The sequence below is a fragment of the Mercenaria mercenaria genome, chromosome 8 (genome assembly GCF_021730395.1).
Source record: "Mercenaria mercenaria strain notata chromosome 8, MADL_Memer_1, whole genome shotgun sequence".
NCBI classification, from domain to species: Eukaryota; Metazoa; Mollusca; class Bivalvia; order Venerida; family Veneridae; genus Mercenaria; species Mercenaria mercenaria.
The window spans coordinates 15244357-15257040 of NC_069368.1; the positions used below are offsets into that span (position 1 = coordinate 15244357).

Here is a 12684-nt window from a genome sequence, read left to right on the forward strand (position 1 = left end):
ATACGTCAAATTGTCAGACAGTACATATATATAATGTTACAGAACGACTATATAATGATGGCTAAGATATCTCGAGACAGAAGTGGTCAGAAGGGCTTAGAAGTCCGGCTGGACTTAGACCTAGGAATGGGTCTCGTAGATATTAAGATTAGTTAGGCTTTAGATATGACATTTGTTAAGGCTTAAGAAGTTACGAAATAAATTATGAAAGTATGTACGAAATATTCTACTGTGTAAATAAACATCAAAAACGTTCAGACTCGTTTCGTTTCGTGTCGTGTTGTGTTACGATACAATAGAAGTGAAGATGCGTGATAATAGGAACCACAGGCAATCGGCGTGTGACTTTGACCCCTTATGAATGATGGACCCCCACCCTGTTCTCTACAACCCAGATCCCCAACATAATAACAGAAAAACACATTTCCAAAAAAAAAAAAAAAAAAAAATGCTATATATAAAAAAAAATATTTTTTTATATATAGCATTTTTTTTTTTTTTTTGGAAATGTGTTTTTCTGTTATTATGTTGGGGATCTGGGTTGTAGAGAACAGGGTGGGGGTCCATCATTCATAAGGGGTCAAAGTCACACGCCGATTGCCTGTGATAGGAACTCGATCCTACCGATTTTCGTCGCGAATCGAGATCGATCCCAGCGATATACCGAATGAGATATATACTATCGAATTAAAAAACATATACTTCCGGCACGCGCACAGAGCATCTGACTTCGGATTTTTTGGAAGAACACGTCTTTTCCTTGTGCATTATAAGCGTCCACATAACTTGTCCGAACCGCAACGTCTTGCACATCAGTACAAATCTCGCAATGATTGTGCAATGATACGTTTTTAGCTCATCTGATTTTTTGAAAAAAAAAATGATGAGTTATTGTCAACACTTGAGCGGTTGTCGGCGTCGGAGTCGGCGTCTGCGTCGGCGTCGGCGTTGCCTGGTTAAGTTTTATGTTTAGGTCAGCTTTTCTCCTAAACTATCAAAGCTATTGCTTTGAAACTTGGAATACTTGTTCACCATCATAAGCTGACCCTGTATAGCAAGAAACATAACTCCATCTTGCTTTTTGCAACATTTATAGCCCCTTTTGTACTTAGAAAATATCAGATTTCTTGGTTAAGTTTTATGTTTAGGTCAACTTTTCTCCTAAACTATCAAAGCTATTGCTTTGAAACTTGGAATACTTGTTCACCATCATAAGCTGACCCTGTACATCAAGAAACATAACTCCATCTTGCTTTTTGCAAGAATAATTGCCCCTTTTGGACTTAGAAAATCAGTTTTCTTGGTTAAGTTTTATGTTTAGGTCAGCTTTTATCCTAAACTATCAAAGCTATTGCTTTAAACCTTGCAACACTTGTTCACCATCATAAGCTGACCCTTTACAGCAAGAAACATAACTCCATCCTGCTTTTTGCAAGATTTATGGCCCCTTTTGGACTTAGAAAATATCAGATATTTTGGTTAAGTTTTATGTTTAGGTCAACTTTTTCTCTTAAACTATCAAAGCTATTGCTTTGAAACTTGCAACACTTGTTCACCATCATAAGCTGACCCTGTACAGCAAGCAACATAACTCCATCCTGCTTTTTGCAATAATTATTGCCCCTTTTGGACTTAGAAAATCATTTTCTTGGTTGAGTATTATGTTTAAGGCAACTTTTCTCATAAACTATCAAAGCTATTGCTTTAAAACTTGCAACAGTTTTTCAGCATCATAAGTGGACACTGTACATCAAGAAACATAACTCTATCCTGCTTTTTGCAAGAATGATGGCCCTTTTTAGACTTAGAAAATCATGGGTAGGACAATATTTCTATTATACAAAAAAAAAATCAGATGAGCGTCAGCACCCGCAAGGCGGTGCTCTTGTTGAACCGTATCTTCGCGTCTTCGTATCATATTATCGTTCTGTCACCTTTACCAATCAACAACATGCATTAAAACCTGTTTATTGCCGCCACCTGTAACTCAAATGGGCGACTCCACCAGAACCAGAACCATGTTAGTAATTTGGTAGGAGGAGGCTGCACGATACATAACTCTGGTTTGAATTTGGACAGAGATATACCCCTTTTTAACTTAGATTTTTTTTGTTAAAGTTTTATAAAGTTTTTTACTGGCAAAGCTCTAATTCAGTGCCAAGCATTGAGAAAAGTCGAGCGCTGTCATCAGACAGCTCTTGTTGTGCCTCGGGTCACTCACCTTGGTGTTGGGGTGGATTGCTGTGGGCGTATAGCCCCTGTAGATTACATTTGCATTAAGTTGTAATAAGTGAACTATAATGTTTTGATCTGATATGTGACAGAGCAATAAAATCATATACCTTTTACAGAAATAATTTTATAATATTAGAATAGTATTGAAGAGTTTGTGGAATATACAGTCTCGTATAATTCAATTTGAATGACCATTTACATGTTTATTGTATATACCTACTTTATGTCTGTGTATTTTATATGTTTGTAAATGGCGAGACTTTAAATATATAAATAAATAGGAATGCTGACAAGGTATTTTTGTAAGAAGATCATTTCGGAGTATTGCATTATTGAAAGTTGTTCAAAAGTTCTTTATAAGAAGTTAATTTTGGACTAAAACTTGAAAGTTACTGAATAGTTTTTCTTTCAGTTTTCATTAAGACGTTACTCTTATTTCTAAAGGCAACTTTATCTATTTTTGAAAGTTCTTTCTATTCCACAACGGCCTAATTCGAGGTTGCATTTTGAAATTAACTTTCAATACTTTAATATTCATTTTCATATGATTGTTTAAAATCATTATTTTATTTTTCTAAAATTCTATTTTATCAATTCTTTTTAAATCTTTACATAAGTCTGAAGAATATAAACTAAACAAGTTCTGCAATTTTCATTTTTTTAACCTAACAGTTGCAAAGTTATTGATACTTAAACTTTTGATTTGCATTTCCCAAAATTGCAAAAATGGCACTTGGTGCATTGTGGAAGCAGGGCGAAGAAATGTATCTTTATTATGTCTCCCCCACTTATTGTTTTTGCCCTGTCCGTCCGTCCTTCCGTCCGTCACATTTCATTTCCGATCAATAACTGGAGAACCATTTGACCTAGAATCTTCAAACTTCATAGGATGGCAGGGCTTATAAGAGTAGACGACCCCTATTGTTTTGGGGTCATTCCTTCAAAGGCCAAGGTCACAGGGGCCTGAACATGGAAAACCATTTCCGATCAATAACTTGAGAACCACTTGACCTAAAATGTTGAAACTTCATAGGATGATTGGCCATGCAGAGTAGATGACCCCTATTTTAGGGTCACTCTGTTAAAGGTCAAGGTCACAGGAGCCTGAACATGGAAAACTATTTCCGATCAATAACTTGAGAACCACTTGATCCAGAATGTTGAAACTTCATAGGATGATTGGTCATGCAGAATAGATGACCCTATTGATTTTGAGGTTACTCTGTTAAAGGTCAAGGTCACAGGAGCCTGAACATGGAAAACCATTTCCGATCAATGTCTTGAGAACCATTTGACCCAGAATGTTGAAACTGTATAGGCTGATTGGACATACAGAGTAAATGACCCCTATTTTAGGGTCACCCTATTTAAGGTCAAGGTCACAGGAGCCTGAACATGGAAAACAATTCCCGGTCTGTAATTTGAGAACCACTTGACCCAGAATGTTGAAACTTCATAGGATAATTGAACATGCAGAGTAGATGACCCCTATGATTTTAAAGTCACTCTATTAAAGGTCACGGTCACAGGGGCCTGAAAATTAAAAACCATTTCTGGTCAGTAACTTGAGAACAACTTAACCCAGAACGTTGAAAATTCATCGGTTGATTAGACATGCAGAGTAAATGACCCCTATTAATTTTGGGGTCACTCCATTAAAGATCAAGGTCACAGGGGCCTGAACATGGAAAACAATTTCCGGTCAGTAACTTGAGAACTACTTGGCCCAGTATGTTGAAACTTCATAGAATGATAGGACATGCAGAGTAGATGAGGTTTATTAATTTTGGGGTCACTCTATTAAAGATCAAGGTCACAGGGGCCTGAACATGGAAAACCATTTCCGGTTAGTAACTTGAGAACTACTTGACCCAGAATGTTAAAACTTCATAGAATGATTGGACATGCAGAGTAGATAATCCCTATTGATTTTTGGGTCACTACATTAAAGGTCAAGGTCACAGTGGACAGAACATGGAATCCATTTCCGGTCAATAACTGGAGAACCATTTGACCTAAAACCTTCAAAGTTCATAGGATGATAGGACATGCAGAGTAGATGGCCCCTATTGTTTTTGGGGTCACGTAATCAAAGGTCAAGGTCACAGGGGGGCTGAACATAGAAAACTCTTTCCAATCAATAACTCGAGAACCACTTGACCCATAATGTTGAAACTTAATAGAATGATTAGATGACCTCTACTGATTTGGGGGTCACTAAATCAAAGGTCAAGGTCACAGGGGCCTGAACATGGAAAACCGTTTCAAATTCATAACTTGAAAACCATTAGGCCCAGAATGTTGAAACTTAGTGGAATGATTGGACATGCCATGTAGGTGACCCCTATTGCAGCCAACCATCAGTGTCTCTTTGGCTTTCGCTTCAGTCCCCTATTGACTTCCTGTCTATACGACTATGCATTGGGGGAGACATGCGCTTTTCTACAAAAGCACTTTCTAGTTTAAAATTTCAAAAATGTCGAATACCGCAAAGATATAATTTTATTCGTTTTACTACCACAACCTATTTTAAAGTCACAAAATCATACATAAAAGTTATATGTTTTAGAAAACGGATGGTTACCATTGATAAGAATTTTGTTATTGTTATATTAATAGCAAATGGTTAAATATCAAACAAATATAAATGAAGTTTTTCTGTGTAGTAAGACAACATCGACAACGACATCATTTTGTTTTTGTTGCCATTTTCTTCCCTCATAACGTTTATCGCCAGTTTGTAGATTCTAGACACTTTTTGTCGAGCCCACTTGCGAAAGCAAAGACATAGTCGTCCAAATGGCTGTTCGGTGTATGTGCGTACGTGCGTCGTCCGTCCGTCCGGATTTGTTTGTCCGGACAATAACTTTGACATGCATGGAGCAAATTTGTTTATACATGCCCTGTTTGTTAACCTCTGTGAGACGGAATGTCATGTACAAACCCCAGGTTCCTATCTCAAAAGTCAAGATCACAGTTGGAGGTCAAAGGTCATGTCAGATCCTGTACGGCCCATAGCTTTGACTTGCATTGAGGAATCTTGTTTATATTTGGCATGAGTGTTTAACTCGATACGACGGAGTGTCCTATGCAAACCCCAGGTTTCTATCTCAAAGGTCAAGGTCACAGTTAGGCGCCAAAGGTCATTTAGAGCTTGTCCAGGCTATAACTTTGATAAGTACTGACAATCTATTTTTCTTTGGCGTAAATGTTCACCATTATGAGACGGAGTGTCGTGCGCAAACCTCGGGTCTCAAAGGTCAAGGTCACACTTGGGGATCAAAGGTCATTTTAGAGCTTGTCCAGGCTGTAACTTTGCCATGCATAAAGCAATCTTTCTTTTTTTATTTGGCATTAATGTTTGTCTCAGTGAGACAGAGTGTCGCGTGCAACTCCCAGACCCCGGCGGGCTCGACATGTTGCCTGTGGGCATCTAGTTGTTACTGGAAGTTTTAAAATCATTTAATTATATGATGCCATTGTTTGATTTTTTTGCCCAAAATTTTGACATGTTATTGACAACCCATCTTCTAAATGTACGCTTAATTTTTTAGAATGTACTGTCCGTATTTTTTCTCTTTTTTATACTGGCAAAACAACAAATCACGGGTTAGCCATTTTGTTCAGAATATACTTATCGAACCGCAATTAAAAATAAATTCTTAATGCATTTAAATTTAGATATGAAGGCCGCCTGGGAAAAAATTTTGCGCCAGAGTCAGACCAGTTGCGTTGGATTGGCAGACACGTAATAAAGTATATTCAATAGAAAACGTAACATGCTGGCCTGAGACTGTGCTCTTGAATATACGATCTCAATCCATTTTTTTCTAAATACTCATAAATGTCAAGAATTTATAAAACAAGCATCATGTCGTTTATAGACCCGCAAATCCTGACAAAAGTAAATTCTTTAACTTGACATTTAAATTTAGATATGAAATGAGCCGCACCATGGGAAAGCCAACATAGTGCATTTGCGACCAGCACGGATCCAGACCAGGCTGCGCTTCCGCGCAGTCTGGTCAGGATCCATGCTGTTAACTTTCAAAGTATATTGCAATTAGAGAAACCGTTAGCGAACAGCATGGATCCTGACCAGACTGTGCGGATGCGCAGGCTGGTCTGGTTCCATGCTGGTCACAAATGCACTATGTTGGTTTTCCCGTGGTGCGACTCAAATTATATTTTACCATAATTAGGGAAAACATAACATTAGTCATTGAAAACAGGATATTTTTTCGTTGAATCTGACCTTTTAAAAAATGATTAGAGGCCGTAAAATGAATGATGCGATTTCTTTACCAGATTCGGTTTGTTGAACTTCTCGTATGTTTTTAACCGTTGCCCTGCTAAATTTCTATAATGAACTTGTACATCTTTTAATTCGAACAGTACCATTAACTGTTAAAAGGAGTGCTTACCAAAAAGATTCGGACTGAATGGCAACAGTGCAGATCATTATCAGACTGCACGGATGTGCAGGCTGATCATGCCCTACACTGGCAGAATCAGTCGTGTCCAGCATGATAAGTGTTAACATATTTGTTTTATATTTTATGAAAATTCATAAATTTATTTTCTATAATACACCTATCAACACATTACTCAAAAATGTCATATAGATAGAAGTTTCGAATAGTGTGTGTTGTCCATCAAGGCAAATGTTGCTATGGTCGAATTCAGCATTTTTTTAACGAAATACATGTACTTGTATCCTATGATACTTCGGATGCCAGTACCTTATTACTAGAAGTAACACATTACTTCCGTAATTTAAATAATTATCTAACAAGTGAATGAAGTATTGCCATGCAATACAAAGTCCACTGCTGGAAGGCACCTAATTTTCTCTTCTACTGCAGTATAACATAATGGACTGATATCTGTTAATGATGTATAAACAATATTGTACTATATATACAATACGTTATAACAAACACTTGGAATAAAATTTGTATATATAAAAACCTACAGTTGTTTTCATATGGCATTTTTTGGCCGATTATCAAAAAATGGTATCATATAATTTATTTATAGTAACAACAAAGGGAAATTAATCCTAAAAATCTGTATAATGTAAGTCCAAAAGAAACTCTTTACCAGGTAGAGATAGGATAAAATACACCTAAAAACTGGACGTAACATGCATGTTGTACCACAGAAAAGTGGTCTCGATTTTTTCCCACGGCCAGTAATAAATAAGTTACAATATTTTCTATTTATAGTGAAAACAATTGGACGTAATTCTAAAAACAAGGGTGCCTCATGGTGGTGAACATTTTTGCCAAGTTACGTCAAAATCCTTCCATGCATGAAGAAGAAATGCACCGGACAAAGTCATTCTTGAATTTGACCTTTGACCTCTTAAGTGTGACCTTGACCTTAGACCTAGGGACCTGTTTCTTGCGCATAACAATCCGTCTGATAGTAGTGAACATTTATGCCAAGTAACATCAAAATCCCTCCTTGCATGAAGAAGAAATGTTCCGCACAAAGTCATTCTTGTATCTGACCTTAGACCTAGGAACCAGGTTCTTGCGCATGACACTCCGTCTCATGGTGTTGAACATCTGTGCCAAGTAATATTAAAATCCCTTTAAGGATTGTTGAGTTACAGACTGGACAGGAAAAAAGCCCTTTTGGCCTTTGACTTCCAAGTGTGACCTTGACCTTGCAGCTAAGGGCCCGGGTTTTGCACATGACACATTGTCTCATCCAGGGGAATATTTGTGCATATCCAGTTTTGCATGACAAAGTTATAGAGCGGACAGGAAAAAAATCCCATTGACCTTTGATCTCCAAGTGTGGCATTGACCTTTAAGCTAGGGTTCTGGGTGTTGCGCATGACACAACGTCTCAACATGGGGAACATTTATGCCAAGTAATATTAAAATCCCTTGATGGATGACAGAGTTGTGGACCGGACAGGAAAAAAAACCCTACTGACCTTTGACCGCCAATTGTGACCTTGAACTTTGAGCAAGGGGTCCGTGATTTGCGCGTGACACGTCGTGTCATCATGAGAAACATTTGTGCCAAGTAATATTAAAATCCCTTCATGGATGGAGTTATGGACCGGACATAAAAAAGTCCCTGTTGACCTTTGACCTCCAATTGTGATCTTGACCTTTGAGCCAGTGGTCCGGGATTTGCGCATAACACGTTGTCTCATCATGGGGAACATTTGTGCAAAGTGATATTAAATTCCCTTAACGAATGACAGAGTTATGGACCGGACACGGAACAGACCCTGTTCATGCCATTTTAACATTTGACTGCTAAGTGTGGCCTTGACCTTTGAGCTAGGGGTCTGAAAGTTGTACATGACATATCGCCTTATTATGAGGTACATTTTTGCCAAGTTAAATTAAAATCCCTTCATGGATGGCAGAGTTATGGACCGGACAGGCAAAAAGCTCTGTGGACCTTTGACCTCCAATTATGACCTTAGCCTTTGCGCACGCCACGTTGTCTCATCATGGGGAACATTTATGCCAATTAATATAAAAATCCTTTCATGGATGACAGAGTTATGTACCGGACACGAAATTACGGACGGACGGACGGACGGACGGACGGAAAAGCGCATTCCTATAGTCCCTGAAACTGGTTTTCAACCAGAAGGGGACTAATAATGATGATAATAATAATATACACACATACAAAACAAAACAAAACAAAACAAAACGAAAAAAAAGAAAAACGTTTTTTTCTTCGCATTGACATTGACTTTTTTATTGATCTGAAAACTGGAGACTAAGGACAAAGTTCATTTAATAAATAAATTTATTATTTTGTACACAACATGTCATTGAATATTACTGAAATCGCAGAATTTTGGGAAAACAGGCGTTTTTTACTCTGTATTTAGGTCTTATGGGAAAGTTTTTAGTAGTGAGCACACTCAAGGACCACAAAAATATTTTGACCATTGGTCCAGCTTATTTCACAGAATTTATGGTCATTTTTTATTGTGGTCGACAGTTGTGCTCGTAACGAAAATTTCAGATATGTTTAAAAATTCGATTAAAAACTGAAGGTTTCCCATACCCATAATGTTAAAATTATTTTCAGTTATGTCCGATATTTTCTTATATAATGAATAAATTGTAAAATATTTTGTGCAGTTTGATAAAACAATGCTATTTGATGAAAGAAAACATGTTCTTTACTAAATTTAGAGACTTTCGATTTTTAGGCCATTTTGGTGCAAAAGTGAACCTTTTCCTTTTGCCGTATTGTTTTTAGACTGTTGAGCAATTTTCAGAATGTGAAAACAGAACTGCTGTATGTTATAAGTAATTTTACAGCAAAAAATAAAACAACAACACTTTTCTGAAAATAAATAATAGATTGGAATGTGTATGTCATGTGTAGAAAATATATTTGCTCGACGTTATTTTATCACGTTTGATATATGCAGTAAATGGCGTTGGTTGACGTGATAATAAAAGAACAATCACACAATGCAGATACGAAGAAAATAGAAAATCATAACATGTATAAAACTAAACCTTAGACCATAGTGTACTTTTTCTGCATTTGCAGCATTGTGAAGTACTTTGTATGTGTTGTTTTGATATTTACAAACATCTATATTCATATTCCTATGGACAGTCTCACAGTCTTTATACTCCGGGTCGTTGTCACAAATACAGCTCTTCAGTTTCGCAGCTCTGTTTTCTTTATACAGCTGGTTTAAGCTATCTTCACATTCTTTCTTGCATTCTAGGCCTTTGATCATGGACTCGCATTGACTCATATACATCTGGAACGCTGTGTGGCAAGCTGCATCAGCTTCGCACATAATCCGTGCGGCACTACAACCAACGACAGCCGAGTCGTCTAACGTCTCCAGCAAATCCAGAACAAACTGACTGCAAAAGTTTAGCCGTCGTTGTTCGTCGCAGGAATCCAGTACACCCAGTACATTGCAACTGCAGTTTGTAAACAGACGTCCGATTCCATCTTGAGCTGACAGCAACACGGTTATAGCCCGTTGGCATGATACAGTACACGTCTGTACATCGCCATCTATTGCATTTTGGCAGTGGATATGATAATTATGCCACGCCATGCTACACCCAACCTTTTCCATGCATAGATGTTTCACATCAACACAACTCATGGACGTTATTCCGGCGGTACATTGGTGCGCAGTGCACAAAGCAGCGACCACAACTTGTAAGTAAGAGGACACGAGGCTCATCCCAAAGATTTAGTCTCCAGAAAATAGTATCTGTTTGATAAAATATTACTTCCTTTTTAATATGTCTTTAAAAAAGATCACTTTTTACACCTATATTCCTGTACATGTTCATTTCTAACAGTTGCTATATCCGTCATTTTCCTTCTTTGAAAATTGTTTCTGCCTGCTCTTATCTAGTTTTGTTCGAATATGCTACAATTTCCATACAACAAAGATCATCCGCGTACATTGCAGTGAGCTGTCGCGGACAGCGTGGTTTATACTCTTTCGCAGACGAAAAAAAGCACGTGTGTTTGACACTTCCATACGTCGATGTAATAGTGTTAAAGGCTAGGCCAATATCTGATGTACTGTTATATGAAACGTTTCCAATTTTCATACGTACCCACGTAACATGTGAAAATAAAACCACAAAATTACTTGGATATTTATTATTGGCTTTCTAATAGCCTCGTTCATTGCATATATTCCTTCTGAAGAAACGCACAGGACTGAAGAAAAACTCGGTATTAATGAAGCTCTACAATAATATTAGAAAAAGCAGATAATAAGTATTGTTTATTTCAGTGTAAAATCATAAATTCGCGCTAATCGAGAAGAAAGACCCAGCGATCTCTCACATGTCTGATATCAAACTATATGACAATTTTCTTTATATTTTTAGGCTGGCGATTTTCGCCAGACTATTATAATCATAAATCGAGTTTTCCACAAAGTTCAACAGGTGCTGAGACTGACAACACAAAATATAATTTCATGCGCAATTCAAATAGTCCGCCTGCTATAGAGTTGTATAAAGATTGTTAAACTTAACTGTTTGAATAGATCTATTTGCTCAAACATGTTAGAATAATGTTTTATTTTTCTAACGGCAAATACTTGAAAGATAACATTAGAAAATATTACATAATGACGGTAAATTAATTCGCTTCTATGAATGAAATATCTGTATGAATGGAACTTTTTCGTAACTCAACACTGTTGACAGCTTCGTTATAGAGTATGACCCCGGTCTATAAGTAGCTAATTAAACAAACACTGGTTCCGAGAAACAATCGTCGATATGAGTTATACTGCGCATTATTCGACGACCTGACATAACATGGAAAATAAGAAATATGAAATATCAATTAAAATGAACTTAAAGTGATATCAGTTATGTCAGGTCTTATATTAATTTATGGCTTAAGTTTTAAGAATCTATTTTTCAAATCATTTGTAGGTAGTACGGGACGTGATCGCTGCGTGGAATTGCCACAGTAACATGAGGAGAAACAAAAAACACATTATACCTTTTTTAGGCTATTTTTATACTAAATTCGTTTTAAATATTCTGACGAATGCTGAAAGATATAATGTAAAAAGTGCTTTGTCACCAATTTGCTTAAAGGGTGGGGGCGTAGATGTAAGCGAGTTTTGTTTAAACATCAAGTTTTCAACTGTTTTCAGGTTATATCAAGATAGTGGACCCGTATTGGTAATGTTTAACAATTGCATTAACTTGATACAGTCCTGAAGTTAACATAATTTCGCACTGTGATTCATCTTTAAACGACTTTTACCGTGTAGTTGTTGTTTGTTTGTTTTTTATTTGTTAATTTTGTACAAATTATGTCTTTTTTTTCCTCCAGCTGAAACAGAGACAAATTTCAAAGTGATATTGCGCAAACACGATCGCAGAGAATTCATTTTACCAAATGAGCCGCGCCATGAGAAAACCAACATAGTGGGTTTGCAACCAGCATGGATCCAAACCATGCCCATCCGCGCAGTCTAGTCAGGATGCATGTTGTTCACTAACGGTTTCTCTAATTGTAATAGGCTTTAAAAGCGAACAGCATGGAACCTGACCAGACTGCGCGGATGTTGGTTTTCTCATGGCATTGCTCAAATATTTTTCTAAATGAAACCTCAAAGTATTACGTAACAATTATAAAACACAAAATAAAATTGTCGATACCCCTGGTAACAATTTTTCTGGGGAGCCTCGAGTAAAAGGATTTAATCGGACAGAAATTAAGCTCTCTGCATTCATAAAGAACCATAGGGCAGAAGTAAAACCTACCTACCTACATTTCTTCCAAACTTTGTAAACTAAAGAATAAATACAAAATCAAGAACTTTTACAAATGTAACTAAGTATTTTCAAAGATGTCTAAACATTCATCCTTCAGGTTGAATTCATTTTAAACAGCAAGAAATGGCTAATCAAATAAAACATTTCCGCTTTTGTACGA

The 12684-nt window shown here is 36.9% G+C and overlaps 1 protein-coding gene across 1 annotated transcript; it reads right to left on the reverse strand.

The window, feature by feature from the left end:
* Nucleotides 1-8320: 8320 nt before the first annotated feature.
* Nucleotides 8321-10883, reverse strand: LOC123565850 (uncharacterized). Its single transcript, XM_045359624.2, has one exon. It carries the CDS (start codon nt 10445-10447, stop codon nt 9698-9700), a length of 750 nt encoding a protein of 249 aa, XP_045215559.1. The 5' UTR covers nt 10448-10883; the 3' UTR covers nt 8321-9697.
* Between the last annotated feature and the right edge of the window lie 1801 nt (nt 10884-12684).